Here is an 18,835-nt window from a genome sequence, read left to right as displayed (position 1 = left end):
ATGGAGGTTCCCCAAACAGGAGGGGTCACGTGCTGGAAGCCACAGGAGACACAAGCCCCTAGGTTACTTGGTTAGTTCTGCTGTAACCACAGATTGGGGGTGCATAAATACAGAAGTGTATTAGCTCATAGTTCTGGGGTCTGGAAGTCCAAGACCAAGGTGGGAACAGGATCGGTCGCTTCGGAGGGCGGTAGGGCAGAATCTTTCTATGCCTCCCTCCTAGCTTCTGGGAGCCTCAGGTGTTCTTGGGGTCATAGATGGCTGTCTCCTCCCTGCATCTTCACATTGTTTTCCCTCTGTGGACCTCTGTGTCTAAATTTCCCAGTTTTTTCCACAAGGACACCAGCGGTAACTGGATCAGGGCCTGCCCTAACTGATCTCATTTTTAACTTGATTACCTCTGTAAAGACCCTCTTTCCATATAAAGTCACATTCTGAGGTAGTGGGGGTTAGGACTTCAGCGCCTACTTTGAGTGGGGGGTGGGGGGTGGGGGACACAATTCAGCCCATAACCGTCCCCTACAGTGGCACGTTGGTTTGGCTCTTTTTTGTCACTTCATTTCTCTTCCTCTCAAGAACAGGATGGTTTTCATCCTGATGACTTTAGAAAGCTATTTATGTAATTGTCAATTGCTAAATTATGGAAATGAAATAAACCTGCTTTGCTGCTTCAATCATTCATAAAAATCAGTTAATAAGCTTTGGTTTGCTCTCAGCAACTTCTGTTGATAGAGTGTGGATCCAACACTCTGGTAGTGGAGAGTGTCCCTAGCCACGGGATAAATGTTTTTTCCATTATTAACTTTATTGTTGTGGTGCAAAAGTCAGTCGGCAAAGTGAGGCTGTTCTCATTGCTTTTGGACGGGAAAACATGTTCGGCACGTGGGCCATGCACAGGGGCCATATACCAATTTGCAGCGAGGGCCCGTCACCCCCAGCCCACCCAGGCACCGCTGGTTCGCCACTCAGACCTTTTCTCCAAACCTGTTTGATGTCCCCACGGTTGTCAGAAAGGACTTAAAGTCACACATGTGTCCTTAGGCCCGATATATTCGGCGCCTCTGCTTAGTCCTTTTGAATAAACTTTTTCTGTCTTGTCACCTTGGGCCTTTGCTGGGGACCCCGGGCTCTGCCTGCATTATTCTGAAGGAGGACGTGAGGTCTTTGTTCCAGCCCTCAAGCCCCCTCTTTCTAGCAGTCACCCAGTCCCTCCTGTATCTTCTCTGAGGTCCAGCAGGCCAGAAATAATGAGCTCTGCTGTATAAGTGGGGAAACGGGGTCACCAGAGGCAGACAGGCACCCAGAAATCTGTTTCCCTCTAAATAGAGCTAGAAAAAGGAGATTTGGGGATTCATCCAGCAGACCCCCCAAGATAAACCTACAAGCAACCAAAGAAAAGGAAGTGGGAACACGGAAGAGAAGAAATCATCACTTTTATGTTCTTTGGAGGGGGTGTTCTCTCCAGATGTCCAGAGAAGCCCCTGGCCTACAGAGAGCAGCGGCTCTGAGTAAACAGGAAACGCCAGGAATCTATTTTTATTTGGTGCTGTCTTTACTTTCCCTTGTTTCAGTGGAAAATGAGTCTGGATTCCACAAAACTCCTTAGTGAACAACAAATATAAGCGGAGGCAATGCCAAGGCTCTTGATCCTCAGCGGTGGTTTGGATCAGTTTCTTCTTTGCGGAGACCTTGGAGGCTGGGGCTGGCTGTGCAGGAAGCAGGTGGCTTGCTTTAGAGGAGGCCCGTGGAAAGGCAATCGAGGGGAGCACTTGGGCCCCTGTAGCAGATTTCGGTCCTCCTCCTCAGAAGCCTGCCCTCCCCACCCCGCTCCACGGCAGCAGTGGAGAAGGGGGGCGCTCCTGCTCATGTCCCCTCCTGATCACGTCCCCATCAGAGTCAGCCCCTGGGGCTGGAGGCTGGAGACCTCTGCGCCATGGGGAGAGCGTGGCCATGGCTCCGCGGTCTGCAGGGATGTCCGACTGGTCCCGAAGCAGGGCAAACTCCGCAGGAGGAACTCCTCGTTTGGCCAAAGGGCTGCATTGCTTGGAGATGCCTTCCTCCACCCCTGCCCTGTTCATTTCTCTGGTGTTGCTGTGGGGCCACCTAGCTGGTGGATAGTCAAGGAATGAGGTTATCATAAGCCTCTTTTGCTACTGAACTCGGGACTTTTTCTTGTCTGTATGTTTAGGTGCGACTGATGTTTCCCTCTTCATTGGGAAGGTTTCCCATTATGTCTGCTGCTCCCCTCGGAACACCTGTCTTCATCCCACTGCCCTCCTCCAGCATCGACCCCCCCCCAACCCCCGCAAGCAGATGCCTTGGCTATTCTTAAATTACCATATATCAGGTTTACTACACTTTTAAAAAAGAACAAGGATATGATGTTCATTAAGATTAAGCGTAGGAGCCACCAGAAACTTGTGGTCATTTTCTTGGGCCCACCTTCTCCTGTCTCCTATCTGAAGACCGCCCCCTACTGGTTACGGACTGTCATTGAACAGTGCTGCCCTGTAATTTGAATGCTGGGAAGAGCTTCTTCCTGAATTTCATGAAGCGATTCTCAAATGGGCTCATCTTTTCCCCTTATGTGCTAGCAGCAGCCACATCTAACTAATGTTTTCTGTTAACCCCATGAGTGTTGGGAAAAATCAGACCCTTCCCGTGGCCAGGAACGCAGTCTCTCCAGCCAGCTGGAGAAGGGGTTGGCTGTTATTTTTTTTAATGCTTATTTTGAGACGGCAAGTGCAGGAGGGGCAGAGAGATGGAGAAAGAGAGAGAGAATCCCAAGCAGGCCCCGTGCTGTCAGAGAAGAGCCCAATGTGGGGTTCGATCCCACAAACTGTGAGATCATGACCTGAGCCGAAATCAAGAGTGGCACGCTAAACCCACTGAGCCCCCCAGGGCGCCCTGGCAGTTGGCTGTTTATCATAAATATGCCTCTGAGTGGAAGGAGGTGAGCTTCACTCACCTGGACCTTGCCATGTTGGGCCTGGGCCTTGGCTATCTGTCACCGAAACTCGCTGGTCAACCCCACTCTGGATCTACTTCTCTTTATAGTATTGCTTACTGCCTCTCTTGCTTTGCCAACAGATTTGGTTCTTCTATGCTCACAATTCCTTCTTCTCTGTAACTTCAGTCTCCTACTGACCGTGGCTTGCTATGGCCCTTGCTGTCCCTTCTGCCTTCACACCTCCCCAGGAGGGCTCCCAGCCTCAGCTCCCCGCCTAACCCCTTGACACTCTCCACATCTCCCAATTCAGGTTCTGGGGAGTGCAGTTCTGGCTGGCCCGGCACATCCTTCTCTGGGCCCAGCTTTTCTGCCCAAGGCCATTTCAGGGGTCACCACCCAGCCTTTATGGCCTGGCTACACTGGTCATTTCTGGTAGTGGTGATGTGCCACAAATGCAAAGCCTGAATTCAGTCCTTGCTTCTTGAATGTTTAATATGTCATCTAATATCGACGGTGAATGACTAAGAAAGATAAAGGGGAATGTCATGAAATTCTGAGAGGCGAGTTTCTTATTATGTCCTTAGGTCCACCCTGCACCCCCAGAACTGAAGTTAATGCCATCATTTCCTTCGCAAATTAAACCCAAGCCCTTAATTCTGTGTCAGAGCTGGCCACTCAAGGCCTTCTAACCTGCCTTTCTTGTCCTATCAATTGCCTTCCTCTTCGCGTGACTCCACGTTGCAGACATTTCCAAGCTTACTCTGAGCTATTCAGCTTCTCTTTTGCTCACGGGCTTCCATCTAGGTCTAAATTCTATATGGACTTTGAAGGCCAGCTCAATACCTGCGTGAGTTTCCTAGGGCTACCGCAGCAAAGTACCACAGACTGGGCTGCTTTAAATAATAGAAAGGTATTCTCTGATCAATCAAGGTGTTGGCAGGCTGTGCTCCTTCCCAGGGATCTAGGAGAGAATCTGTCCTTGCCTCTTCTCATTTCCGGTGGCTCCTGGCATTCCTTGGCTTATGGCTTCGTGACTCCAATCTCTGTCTCTATCTTCATGCGGCTTTTCCCCCAGTGTGTCTGTTATCTTTTCCTGTTCCATCTCTTATAAGGACCCTATTATTGGATTGAGTAGTCCAGAATGCAATCTAGGATGACATTGTCTCAAGATCCTTAATTTAATTACATCTATAACCCTTTGGCCAAAGAGGTCATATTCATACGTTCTGGGTGTTAGGAGGCAGACAAATCTTTGGGGGGGGGGCACCACTTAACCCACCATAATCCCCAATTTCTTTTTGAAGACTGCCTCCTAGTCAAAAATGACCGCTTTCCTCTCTGGGCTCCCATAGCCTTTATTCAAGTCTTTTAAGGAACAGTTGATGTTGTCTTGTGCAGTGTAGGTAGAGCGATACTAGTGATAAGAGTGTGGATTGCAGAGTTAGATGTCCTGGGTTCAAATCCTAGCTCTGCCAGTCGCCAGCTGAATGACACTGGTTGAACCACTTCACTTTTTTTGCTAGAGCTAGGATGCAAGAAGGTGCTTAGGGCACAGCATTTAAGGAGCTACTCACTCTCAGGGCCCCGCAGGTGCTGGGTCAGCCCTGTCACCATACTGAGAGTAAGATTTCCGTGATCTTTCTTCAATTTCATGCCCCAGGTGCCTCTCTTGACTTACCCTAGTCCCTGCCCTGCCTCTTGCCCTGTTTTTTTAATCTCTAAGATAGGGATAATGACCTCCCTGGTACAGAAATTATAAGGGTTAAGTGAGTAGCACAAGTGAAAGACTTAGCACAGTGCCTGGCACATCATAGGGGCTCAAGAAATGAAAGCTGTTGTTTACCAGACAGGAGTTCCTGCAGAGCTGGTCTTCATGTCGAATTCATTTTTATACTCCTAATAACCTTAAACACACTGCATCGAAAATAGTATGTGATCAATTATGTTTAAGCGAATTAATCAGTCTTTGGGAAGTTTGAGGCATGTGGTGATTGGGTCTATAATCAGGCAAACAACTCAAACTTCAAGACGCTGGATCAAGAGTGCTTGAGTTGGGTCATTTCCTTGTTCGTGTTTAGCGTTTTAGAAGGTTTAGGTGAGGAACTTTGGACAGAAGGAGTAGAGCCCAAACCTCAGAAAATTGCTGAGGTTGGTTTTCAAATTAGAACCATGAAGGAAAAGTCTCCCAAAGTGGGATGTGTGCACACTGGAAGGATTAGCTTGCGTCTGGGTAGCAGCAGCTCAAATGTGCAAAGTGGCTTTGATTCATGTGTGCTGGTCACGTCAGGAGTGGAGGGGCTCCTTCTCTGGCACTTGCCAGCTCCCTGGGAAGGAGATTCTTTCCTGGAACACGGGGGCTATCTTGCACCTTGCCTGGAACTCTGTGAAACTGTTGGCAACATCTGGCTCAGCTGGGTGCACCCCAAAACACCACATTTATTTGATACTGGAGTTGATATGCCTCTCTTACATTGTGGTTGGGACTCATTAACTCTCAATAAGGACCAACACTGAGGGAGGAGTTTCCTCTCTTTCTTGCAAAAAATGTTTCCTTGGACGGGTCGTAGCTCCTGTAACTGATTTGCTCTCCTGGCACAGGGCTGCATGTTGTGTGGTACCCTGAGGCTGGTAAGAAAGGGGACAGACTCAAGAATTCCTGGGTGGGAAGGCTTTTCCCTGCACTTACCACAACTGCTAAAAACGCGACGTTGAATAGCCCAAGATTGGTCTGTATTTGCATGGAAACCATGTTTGTGTGGATTTTTTTCTTTTTTAATTCCAAGACAGCCATAATAAGAGCCAGACTGTTGATGAGTCCAACGATTAGAAGCAGCTCCTAAATTTCCCACACAATCACGTTAGGCTCAATTCTGAGATCTTCTTCTAAAAGTTCAACACGTGTGGTGTTTATCTAGCAACTTCACTAAAGCACTCAGATTCACTAGCGCCAGACATGTGAATTAGGTAGGCAGTGGCCAGTGCAAGGATTATCTCCATAACCAGCCCTGGAATTTAAGGAAAGCAGTCTGGCGGGGGGTGGGGGGGTGGGAAGGTTCATTTTAATTACTGCTATATTTATGTCCATAACATCACTATTAAATTGGCAAGTATGAAGCAGCCTTTAGCGTGGCCGAGCACAGACGGTTACCATCCCTGGATGAGCTGTGCGCTTGGAAACAAGGAGCATAGAGAGGGTTCTTGGCTTCCAGGAACTTGGCTCAGTGTTTCAATCCATTTAAGTCATACCCACCATTTACACCTGCTTCTTCTGGAGCCAAACTTGCACATTATCACCATTACTCTTCACTAGCACTGACATTGCAATAATCTACGAAATCTGCCTTTTCCTGTTCTTTCTTTGCCACAAAATAGAATTTCCAGGAGCTTGTGGGGGTGGGATGGGGGTGTTGAAAAATACATTCTGAGTCACTGCTTGAGAAGTTTTTATTGTATTTTTTTCCCAAGTGATTCTGGTAGTGAAAGTATTATGGTTATAGACTAAGCAAACACTTAAAGTGAAAACAATCAGATGGTAAAGTCCTCTGCTTTGATGAAAGGTAGCTCGTACGCGCTTCTGAGGCTATTATCAACTTGGACTATGGGACTGGAAAGGCTCTTCCCGTTCAGGTAGTGGTGCTCACAAAAGAACCACTGCTTTCAAGAGAAACTTGGGCACCCATAATGAACTCACCACTTCCATCTGTATCTTATATAAGCAACAAGATCCTAATGTAAATATCAAGACATGGCTCCACCATGCCATAGCATCCTAGTTTGTCATGGACCATGAAGTGCCACTTTTTCAACTCCTGAATGTCCAAGGAACAAGAAAGACACTGCATAGCAAGGGCAAGGGAGTCTGGATTAGGGCTTGGCAAACTACAGGCCTAGGGCTGACCACCTGTTTTGTAAATAAAGTTTTACTGGCATACAGCCGTGCTCATTCATTACGTATCATCTATGATTGCTTTCATGCTATCATGGCTGAGCTGAGTGGCTGCGACAAGCAACATTGGCCAACAGACCCAAAAATATTTACTCTGCGTCTTTACAGGAAAATTTTGCAGGCCCCTCGTCTAGACAAACAGTCAAATGAGTCAAGTGTTGGCTAAAGGTCCCCAATTCACAATGCCAAGAGAAGGACTGGGTTGGCTTTGGTTGTTGTCATGCACTTTGTAATTTAAAAAAATCTTATGAGCCAATACAACTAAAACTCCTATTCACCTGGCTTTGAAGAAGCAATGTGGAAAGTAAAATTAGGTCTCGATATATTTTGTACGTTGCCTGGACTTCTAAAGCATTGCTGGATTGCTCAAATGTGCATAAGTCAATGTCATTTCACAAAATTTTTAAAAGATGCGAATGTTGGCAACTACTAAAGTATTGGCATCATGCTTGTGTCTGTGCAAAATTCTGCAGTGCTCAAAACCACGTGCTGTAGCTATAAATGGAGTCCCACTTCAAGTACAACTCTTTAGTCTAAATATTTTCGCAATCTTTGAAACCAGTTTTAAGAGTCATCAGAAATCTGTAGTTTAAGACACCAGACACATTTCTTAGCTGAGCCTTCAAGTGCCAACATGTTGGACCGATTCAGTAAAACATGCCATAAATTATAGGACTGTTTTATTTGAATTAGGGGGATACTTTCCACAATAGCAGGAATTCTTACCAGGAGTTCAAAAGCCAGACATGGGCTCTAGGCTATTATTCATACGTGGGTGATAGATTCGGATCTTGCCTTTGTGGCCAGGTTTGGTCAGGAGCATAGGTTACAACAAGGAACGAGGCTGAAAGACCCAAAGCAGTTCAGACGACAGTCTCAAGAGCTCCGGGATAAACAACCTTTACAAATGCCAGACAACTGGCCTGAACAATTTCGGACTGGCATGTCAGACGTGATCTGAAGGTTTTGAAATGTCATTAGGGATAGGGCTTATTACTTGATTTTGGTTACAGTGAAGGCTAGCTTTTTTCTTCTCATTTAAATATATTAGCAGTTCATAAATAACAGATATGACTATGGACTCTCCCTACAAATATATCTAGTAGGTATCTGACTAGTCACAGCAGTGGAGCCAGGCAGGGTACAGCAGCACATGGCCTTCCTCTCTGGTCTCAGCTTGGGCCACCTGGCTATGTCTACAGACTTCAATGGCTAAAATCCAGGTCTCTAATCATGGCTGTCCTTTTGCCTAGAAGAATTTATAAAGCTCGAGATAATAACTTGGGGAAGACATGGTATGCTAGTGAAGGTAACACTAAGAACTTAAATATGAGTTTTGACCCTTGTGTCAGGAGTTAAAATATACCCAGTAGATAAGTCATAAGAACTAAACAAATACAGGCATAGGATATGAAGTTTTCAATTTCAGCTCAAGTATAATAGGATCATACAGCTGAAGAAAATGTTCATCATTCTATGTTTTTTGAAAAATTGGTCCTAATTCTGAGGTGGTTCCTTTCTTAATCTGAAAAAGTTCACCAGCCAAGGTACACACCATCACAGAATGCCACTTACAAACTCTAATTTTAAAGATAAAAGGATGGTTATAATAGGGCTCATTTTCAGGAAAGATGATTCACCATTCTAACTTAGGAATAGAAAGGTGAGATCTTTATGGGGGAGGCTCATAAAAGATGTCGTAGGAGAAATGAATGTTCTCAAACCTTTGGTACCAGAATGAGGTTGTGGGATTAACATGTCTCTTTAAAGCAAAGCAGCTGATGCTCTAAGTCGAGTGGGAAGAGCAGCCTATGTGCTCTGTAGCCAAATCGTGAACGCACATTTTTGTGTGACAGTCCTGCTTGAGTAGCCAGGCCCTAATTAAGATCTAGCCAGTTAGAAGTTCACTAGGGGCAAGTCCAGGGTGTGGGGAACACTTCAAATTACATTCCATGAAGACATGAGGCTGTCAAGGCTTAGGAAGGCCCCGCTGTCCACACAAATGGAGACACGGTGAAGGACCGGTAATGCTAGCTAGCACATGTCAGCACAGAAAAGCTGTGGACACAAATGGAACATGTGCAGTTTTTTTCAAAGGTGATATCGAATAACAGGCCAGAAGCCATCCCTCTCGGCATTTTAGACCTCTTTCTTCTCTCCACTTTGGCTCTTCGTTGAGTCACTTCCATCAGGCAAAGTTCCATAGGATAAGCCATTTGAATCTGGTTGTATTTTGTCCAGTGTTTGTTTCCCTGTGGAGATAGTAATCACAGAAAATCTTTTGTGCTCATACAAAAGGATAAGTCTTAATAATTTCTCCTCTCTCCAAGCCACATTTTATTCCCCCCCACCTTTTTTTATAATATGTGGTCACCCTCTAAACAAGAGATAAACACCGGGAAGAAAAGGCCTCAGAACTCCATATCCCTTGACTGTGACCATGCGCCGTCCACAGGAGAGAGCTGTCTCCTCACCGCACAGGGCCTACTGTGCTGGGCATGGAAACCAGGTTGGATCAGTCACGGTGGGGACATGAAGCATCCACTCATCTCCACACCTTCCTGCCCGGTGTCCTTCCCCCTTTTCCATGTTTGTTCTAAGTATATAACAACAGAGAAAACAGACTTTCATAGCAGATTCTGGAAGCTGGTACTGATCCTATGTATGGGGCTTTGTGAAATGAAAACTCGGGTTAAAAATATGAAAACTTTATTTTCCACCCAAGAACTTCTAACCATACACGTCATTTATAATGCACACCCTTGCTGTGAATGCCAATTCTTGCCCTGAATGCTCTTAGCTGATCAGGGGACTCAAGAGGGAAAGAGAACACAGAACTTCTTGGGCCATATTTTCCCAGTCATAGGGAGAAGGCTTTAATGAATTTTGCTTCGAAGGTTTGGGCCTAACAGAATGGTAAAGGAAGCTGTCAGATCACCGTTACTTCCGTCTAGAAACCTATAGGTCACCCCAAATCCCTAGCAAAGCTGGAGATACTGGGTGGGCAGGAGAGGGGGTGAGGACACAGCAAACTTTGCTTTGTTCTGAACATTGCTTCTGCTGTCTACGTGACTAAAGCAAGTTATTTCCCAGTGAGAGTGGGGGGCTGGGAAGACGGTGCATGTTATGTGGATCAGGATGAAGGCAAATGGGGGGGAGGGGAAGAAGCTATTCACGTTCAGGTGACTGTGAAGAACATCCCTTTTGGCCCCACAGTGCAGAGGCCACTGCAGTCTTTCCAGGAACTATATTCCTTAGCAGCCCAACCTCCTGCCCTTAGATGTTCCTTCAAAGGCTCCCCAAGCAGCAGGGGTCTGCTGTTGGCAGCCATTCCCCACTCCTACCCCTCACCCTTTTTCAGTTTAAGGAAATCCAAAAAGGAAATTTGCGACATCACCCAAATCAAGAAAACAGGGCCAGTTCTTTTATATCCCCAGTGTTCTGTGCGAAATTGACATTCAAATAAATGATTACTAACACTTACAGTTAAAACATCACTTCTGGTTTCATCGCTAAATGTACATTTTTTAAGGATAAGAATTATGTTTTATATTAATTTTAACACCCCAAATAATAGCAGCGACTACTAATTTATATGGATAAAGTTTTCCATCATAAATTAAAGAATAGACAGTTTACCAGGAATATTTCCAAAATCAATGTAAGACTGTGGCAGATGTTCCTTATCTCGATTTCTTGTGATCAGAAACACACCAAGGAATGACAGAAAACACCTGTAAGAGTAATATTAATAAGGAACACAAGAACATGAAACAACTCAGGGTGTTAAATAACTGAGCTCCATATTCTACATGATGACACAAATTCCGTTGGTCTTGTTTTTTCTGTTTTTCATGGTAAGCCTTCTAGAACTTGTCTTAATTGCTGCAGCCAATAATACTTTCCCCCAGAACCAAGACCTGGGCAGCTTCCAATAAATCTCTGCCCCAGGTTTTTACCATCTGGAGGCTAAATCAGGCTCTAAACCCTTTGGGTAGACACTAGGTCTCATTTTCTATCCATGCATGCCCAGACCCATTACTGGCATGCAACACAAGCAAAAAACAAAAACAAAAACAAAAACAAAGTTCTTTAATTTTCTAAGAAATTTAATTGTCCTTGGCCATAAGAATAGTCATAGTTTCCAGATCCTAGAAGTTTAGGCTCGCCCAAGCATCTTATGAAATTGAATTTTCAAGCTAGATGGTTTTCTACACTGAAAATAGTCTGGGCTCAAGTCTGCATAACAATGGTCATGCAGAACACCAGATCAAGAAACAGCTAAAGTGCTAAGGGAGTGCCAGCTGGAACCAACAGAGGATCTTAGACATTGGTGACAGTCTGTCAACATTCTGCCCTCTGTTTGCAAGAATGTCAGCAATCATGCCCACCAAATCTCCAGGAAGGGGGAATGATGGGCGTCCAGATACAAGGAAGGGGTACCACCAATCTGATGTTATTAGGTCCAAAGCTAATAATCTGTCCTAGACTTGACCTTTTATTCTAGATAATCCCAGAAACATCTGTGGTTCCTGAGTGAGATCTAACCTAGAATTTTCCAAGAGTGAGGTAAATCTGATTTAGTACAAAAAGGTCATGGAGTAGCTACAACAACCAGTGGATTTATCGAGACTTTGGCTGGAACTGAACATCCCCAGTTTTAGAACCCTCAGAGAGATACCCAAATCACCAAGTCAAAGACACGGAGTCCTGTGTAGGGTCATATAACACCCTGTGTAGGGTGTTAAATTGAAAAATATGTTTCTTTTAAGAGCTCAGGAAACTCATTTTTCTTATATTACCTTCCAATTTTCTATACCTGAGGTACAATGCCAAAAATCCTACATAAAAGTAACAGGATTTCACATTCCTTACTTCTGAGACACTTACTCACCCAAAAATATATATAAATATGGTAAGAAAAGCTGCACCAAGGAATTCCTGATAAAATATGATACCTATAACGGGAACGAAAGACAAACTTAATTTTAGGGTAAGAATATATATAAAAGCTACACACTGTTTTTTAAATTATGTTAATGTATTATTTTTTCTAGGCATAGGTACCCTTAAAATGCACATCCAGTAGCTTAGTTTGAAAATATTTGCAAGCCACACTCAGATTTTCAGTGATTTCAAAAAGAACATAGATTCGTAGGCTTTATGTAATGTATTCTTATACAATCAACACAATTAACATAACTTTTGCAAATAGAAATTTCTTATCCAGTTTAGGATTTAGCCCACTGGAACATGCAAGAAAACAAAACTCTAGTGCCATTTCCTACCTACAGTTTTAGGCCAGGGGTCAGCAAGCCTGACCTGAGAGCCTGCGTGGACTCTGGGGCCTCTGACACAGCATTCCCTTCAGGGCAGTTGTTGGCCGCCCAGGCTGTCACTCTTGGCAATGCCCCGTGTGCACTCAGCCACTGGAGGGCACCGTAGTCGTTCCACCCAGCCCCATTTCTCACTGTCAACCCCCTCTCCCTTCTCTTTCTTCTGGTCGCCCTTTTGGGGGAAAGAAAACTTGGATGCGTTGTTTACTATGAGGAACTTTTCTTCTCTCCTTGTTGGTCTCAAGGATTTCTTCTTGGTCTAAGGTCCCAAAGCCTTCATAGAATTGTTTTTTTCTTAAAGCCATCTTTAAATTATGTATTACTTGGAATTGGATTTTTGTGTGTGCGGTGTTATCCTTGCTGGTTAGCCAACGAATATTTACTGAGTCCTTTGGGCCAGCTACTGTTCGGGGTGCTACAGACACCACGATGAACAAGACAGAGCCCTATATGAAAGGAGTGCTCTCAGAAGCCCATCTCCTCACCTGGAGAATAAACTTCATACAGGAAGGAACCACGTTCAGTCCTAATACATATCTGTTGAATGGATGAGCAGGTTTGGAAGCATTTTTCCATGTTATTGCACACTTTTGTGTAATCATTTCAATGTTTCCATGTTATTCTAAGTAACTGCCCTATAATATTCATTTCTTTTAAGGGCATTTTCAGCTGTTTTGAAATTTTTTTGCTGTAGAAAATTAGTGATAAACTTCTTCATACGTATTTTTTTCTCAGCGTTTTAGGATTTTTCATTTATTTATTTGTTAATTTGCTTGTTTGTTTATTTGTTTAGAGAGCTCGCACATGTGCAGATGGGGGGAGGGAGAGGCGGGTGGAGAGAATCCCAAGCAGGTTCCACGCTGTCAGTGCAGAGCCTGATGCAGGGCTCGATCTCACAAACTGTGAGATCATGACCTGGGCTGAAATCAAGAGTTGGTTGCTGAACTGACTGAGCTACTCAGGCACCCCAGGATTTTTCTTGTTACTGCTGCTTAACGCAGAATTTCTGCTTCAAAGAGTAGAAACATCTTTTTTAAAATCCATAGTAAAATACAAATGACAAAAAGTTCACCATCATAACCATTTTTAAGTTTGTAGTTGTGTTAAGTATATTCACATTATTGTACACCTAATGTCCAGACCCCTCTCACCTTGCAAAACTGGAAGTCTCTACCCATTATATGACAAGTCCCCATTGCCCCCTCCTCTAGCCTCTGGCAATCACCATGCTACTTTCCGTACCTGTAAGTTTGACTACTCCGATACCTAATATAGGTGGGATCATACAGCATTTGTCTTTTTGTGACTGGCTTATCTCATAATGTCCTCAAGGTTCATCCATGTTGTAGCATGTCTCAGCATGTCCTACCTTTTTAAGGCTGGATAATAATATTTCATTGTATGACATACTATTCCACTCATCTGTTGATGGACATTTGAGTTTCTTCCACCTTTTGGCTGTTGTGAATAATGCTGCTATAATCCAAGCATACAAATATCTGTTCAAGTCCCTGCTTTCAATTCTTTTGGATATGGATCTAGAGGTGGAATTTTTGGACTGTATGGTAATTCTATGTTTAATTTTTTGAGGAATAGTGTTTTCCAGAGTGGCTACTCCATTTTATATCCCCATCAACAATGCACAGAGTTCAAATTTTTCCACATCCTCACTGACACTTGTTAATTCTTTTTTTTTTTTTTTTCTTTTTTGTTAGTAGCCATCCTAATGGGTAAAAGGTGGTGTCTCCTTGTGGTTTTGATTTACATTTCCTTAATGATTAGTGATGTTGAGCATCTTCTCATGTGCTTATTGGTCATTCATACATCTTCTTTGGAGAAATGTCTGTTCAAGTCCTTTGCCCATTTTTAAATTGGGTTATTTTTGTTGTTGTTGTTGTTGTTAAGTTGTGGGATCAAAGATTAGAAACATTTTTAAGGCTCTTGATGAAGACAATGAAACCCAGTTCTCGGAGGGTAGTGCCATGCTACCCAACTCCATGAGAGTGCCAGTAATACTGCAGCCTTCTTGGCATTAGTTATTGCAATAAAAAGAACAAAACAAAAACTTCACTAGTTCGTAGGCAAAATATGATATCACATTGTAATTTTAAGCTAGACTTTTTGATGGGGGCAAAAAAGGAAAATTAGTCAAGAAGCTTCATCTCCATTCCATACTTCAGTAATAGCAGATGAACCATTATCACTTCCAGAAAGTTCCAGCCTCTCTGACTCATCAATTACTTGGCGTGCTAAATATTGAGATTCCAGCCCTGTTGGTCCTACTACAGAAATGTTCTTTTCAAGGGAAGTACATTTTTTACATGTCTTTACAACATTAACTATTAGGCTGTATGTCATGCCTGTACCTCTTTTGGGGCCCTATTATTTTATTTCTAACAATTCTAGGGCACACTAATGTGCCATCTTTTCATACTTTCTTTTGTCAGCAAGCATAAAATTCTAAAAAAAAAATCAGATATATATAAATCATATATCTTGGTATATGATCTTTCTCTTTAAACGTAAGGTTCAGTTTTGGGAAATAAAAAATGCATCGATTACTTTTAGAAACTGCCCACTGGCAGTCACATTGCCATTAAATAAGAAAGGTGTGTCAATTAGGAAACATAATCCCTAATTGCTTCCAAAATACATAAACTTTGCTTTGGGAAATGAACTTCCAATATAAGAAGGTAGTAAATATATCCAACAAGCCAATAAACTAGGGCATAACAGTACTAACCTTAGGAGTGATATACTGGAATCTATTATATTTTGGTTTGGACCAAGTTTCAAATTTATGCTTTTTTTTTTTTTTGATCTCTTCTTTTTTTTTAAATTTAATTTATTTTTTAAATTTACATCCAAGTTAGTTAGCATACAGTGCAACAATGATTTCAGGAGTAGATTCCTTCATGCCCCTTACCCATTTAGCCCACCCCTCCTCCCACAACCCCTCCAGTAACCCTCTGGTTTTTTTCCATATTTAAGAGTCTCTTACGTTTTTGTCTCCCTCACTGTTTTTATATTGTTTTTGCTTCCCTTCCCTTATATTCATCTGTCTTGTATCTTAAAGTCCTCATTTATGCTTAAAAAAAATGCTATTGTATCTCACATATATATGTTTCTGAATTGTCAATAAATACAAAAGGACTGTAATAGTAGAAAAATAGAGGCCAGAGCAGTGAAGATAGTAGCTTCTATCTCATCTGCCTGCCTTTCCCTGGAACACTGGATTCAAAGACCCCAGTCTTTGATCTAGGTGATCAGTGGTAAGGGGCAAGGAAGGAGGAGTTAATGGAAAGAGGAATGTTTGGCCCAGAGACAAGACACAAGAGGATCCTTCAGCTGCTTTGATTATCAGAAGGGCTGGCAAGGAGGGGCGCCTGGGTGGCTCAGTTGGACTTCGGCTTAGGTCATGATCTCACGGTCTGCGAGTTCGAGCCCCGTGTCGGGCTCTGTGCTGACAGCTCAGGGCCTGGAGCCTGCTTCAGATTCTGTGTCTCCCTCTCTCTCTGCCCCTCCCCCGCTCATTCTCTCTCTCTCTCTCTCTCTCTCTCTGTCAAAAATAAACATTAAAAAAAAATTAAAAGAAGGGCTGGCAAGGAGAAGACTCCAGAAAGCAGAACTAAGATGAGAGTCTTGAATTACAGGGAGGCTAGTTTCAACCCTACTATAAGGAAACACTTTCTAATAATTAGAGCACTCCAAATAATTAGGGGGATCCAAAACAGGACCGAGCTGTCTCGGGAGACAGAGAGCACTGGGAAGCCTTCCCACAAAGCAGAATAATCTGTCTGCGAGGATGTTATGGAGCAAATTCAGATCCGGGTGGAGGTGAGCAGGGTATGATACCGGCTACATAGGTCCTTTTGACTGAAGATTGCTTGGCTGTCTTGTTTACTCCGAGAGAAACTTTATTTATGCTTTTGTGGGGGTCGAATCACCCGAGCAGAGAAAACCCAAGCTCACCTGCGATAATGGCACTGGTCGTGAAGAAAACATGGTTAATGGGCACCACCATCGCTGTGTTGTAGAGCTTCGTGGCATGATTCAGGAACCTAGAGCAGAAGGCACTTACTGAAGCTCTGGCTTTAAGAGACGTTCAGCAACAAGTTAACAGTAACCTCAAGAAATGCATGTCCTTAAGCTACAACTACAAAGGGAAAGGAAGTGCAGTAAAAGGGCATTTCCAATCAGCAGTCATAGCTTATATGCATCTGATGTATGAGATCAGATGTCAGGTTTTATGGTCTGTTTAAACCAACAACAGTAACAATGAAAAGCAATTAATCATATTCTGAGGCCACAGAAGTTTGAGTTGGAAGTGAGTCAAGCTGCTGGACCAGTATCACACTGGAGCTGATTCATTAGGATAGACCCTAGAATCTGTTAAATATCATATCTGGGGAATAGTGTAGCTATCCATTGACATGCCACATGCCAACAAGGAAGATGGAGAAGTAAAGGAATGTTTAATGTTTCAAAAACAATGCTCCGTGCTCCAGCTGCACAGCACATGTGGGGAGCTCAGTTTCGCACTCTGGCCACCAGCGCGACTCAGGTTCCCACAGTGAAGCCGTGCTGCCCTGTCATTGACGTCAACTGAGCAATTTTAAAAAGCACTGACGTTTAGGTCCTGTCTTAGCACAATTAAAAAGAAATGCTTTGTGGGTAGATCCCAGGTGTGCCTGAGCACACGTGTGTGTACATGCATGCATGTATATGTGTGTGTGTATATGTACCTATCTATGAACAAACAAGACCACTCCTCAGGCGGTTTTGATGGGTGGCCAGTTCTACAGTTCTAGTGCATTCACGGGGCACCAGTGTGGAAGAGGCAGGGACTGGGACAAGGGTGGTGGGAATGCAGGGTGCCTTGGGTTGGACCTGCCTCTTAAATTCATAAAGCTGAGTTTAAAGATAACGATGCTAATCACCAAATTCCAAAAAGATGTTATAGCCATGCTGATGAATTCGGAAGAAGAAAGGGAGATGAAACAAAGTGGCAAGTCTCAAGCATTAGAAACACACTCATTCTCATAAGGAAACGACAAATGAAACAGTGACAAAACACTGGGTTTTTCCAGTCACTCTTCACCTTCCTTGCAACAGGCCCATGTCCGACCCAGAACTATTAGGCTTTGCTGCTAGCATCTATGGAGGGAACTCTTCCCTAAACTCTTCCCAAGTTTAGGCCCTGATTTCCCAGCTGGCTCCGGGATGGAGCTTTTGCACAGCATTTTGGGATAAACAGAAAACTTCCTGGCTGGCTAAAGACAGCCTCGCAGGCAAAGGCATAATCATGATGTGAAACGGAGGGGAAGTGACTGGAGCAGAAGGAGGTGGCGGAGGGTGGGGGGGAGAGAAGAACAGAAATTTAAAATGTTCCATGTCACCACTCTTAGGCCCCAAGAGAAACATAAAACAATCATTCCGCGATCCCATGGGTACAAAGAAAATTCTGGCCAAGGATGCAAAGTTCTGGGGAAAGGATTTCCCTCCCGGCCAAACGTCTGGTTTTGTCCATCCCTGGGCAATTAATGAGCATGAGCTAAGAATGAAGGTGAAGGGTTCATGTATTTCCTATATTTAGAATGAAATCCTGGATGTGGACCTTCCCCTTTGATTTATTGCTAATGACAACCTGCGTACGATGGATATTAATTACAAGCAGAAGAGCATCAGGAAAGTATCAAAGTGCACTTAGCTAGATTGCGGCCATACTTTAGAACTCACAAGACATGAAGGCAAAGCTTAGTAAAAACTTATTATTGGACGCGAAGGAGAAAGCAAGGCGTGCTGGCTGAGGACAAGCTGAAGGCCCTTCACCCTCAGAAATCAGTTACACCTCATTTTAATTATCCACGGACGCCAATAAAGATTAATGCTCAGAGAAGCACGGGAATGTTGAAAGATTAGTGAATAGGTAGAAGCTAACTTACTTGACTTGGAAGACACAAGACGCTATCATGATGATAAACATGATATAGAAGATGGGATAAGTTAGTTGCATTTTATCCGTCACAGAAAAAGTGATCATGCCTGAGACTGCTTTTACTGAAATGACAGTCAACGAGGCTGAAAAAGAAAACAGGAGACACAAATAAAATCCATTTTTGAGACAGAATTACCAACAAATATCTGAAGCTTACACAGTAGAGTGGTCAATACTCCAGTCATGCTTTCAGGACGCAGGCTCGTGAGAGGCGGGGGTAGGACGTGGCTCCTGACAAGGGCTAGCCCGGCCGCTCAAGCCGCGCGGCACTTTGAATTTGCCTAATCAGCTAAAGATCTGCTACGCGACTGGGTGCTTTTTATCTTGGGTGCAAGATGCTTATTTTCCAGCCCTCACTGCTGAAAGGATGTTGCAGAGGTTATAATTACTAGGAGATGGGAGAGGAGAAAACAATGAAGGTGGGGGAGAGAAGCAAAGTCAGACAGTCCATGTGACGTGAGTGGGAAAGTAACTATTAAACGATACTGAAAAATCAAGAGCCAAATAGATGAGAAAACTGGAGAGTGGAAAGCGACTCCCTCTGTGAGTTTACTAAGAATTGTACTGAGTCTATGTCTGAGCCTTTTTGTTCATAATGTCTAGAA

At 43.7% G+C, this 18,835-nt stretch overlaps 1 protein-coding gene across 5 annotated transcripts in view; it reads right to left on the bottom strand.

Annotated features, from left to right (window-relative positions):
• Positions 1–6,376: 6,376 nt before the first annotated feature.
• The window catches only part of NIPAL2 (NIPA like domain containing 2), an 82,590-nt gene continuing 70,131 nt past the window's right edge, over positions 6,377–18,835 (bottom strand). For 3 of the 5 annotated variants that reach the window (XM_027064158.2, XM_027064157.2, XM_027064156.2), the window contains 5 exons: positions 18,178–18,313; positions 16,205–16,293; positions 11,791–11,854; positions 10,536–10,630; positions 6,377–9,148 (listed from right to left, as the gene is read on the bottom strand). In XM_027064158.2, coding sequence (XP_026919959.1) covers positions 9,036–9,148; positions 10,536–10,630; positions 11,791–11,854; positions 16,205–16,293; positions 18,178–18,313 — 497 coding nt within the window. In that variant the 3' untranslated portion in view covers positions 6,377–9,035. The remainder of the gene's footprint in view (positions 9,149–10,535; positions 10,631–11,790; positions 11,855–16,204; positions 16,294–18,177; positions 18,314–18,835) is intronic. The other 2 variants (XM_053208005.1, XM_053208006.1) reach the window with 2 other exon arrangements.

Source organism: Acinonyx jubatus, chromosome F2 (assembly GCF_027475565.1).
Source record: "Acinonyx jubatus isolate Ajub_Pintada_27869175 chromosome F2, VMU_Ajub_asm_v1.0, whole genome shotgun sequence".
NCBI classification, from domain to species: Eukaryota; Metazoa; Chordata; class Mammalia; order Carnivora; family Felidae; genus Acinonyx; species Acinonyx jubatus.
The sequence above is the reverse complement of the archived record's forward strand: the minus strand, read 5'-3'. Positions and strand labels throughout refer to the sequence as shown.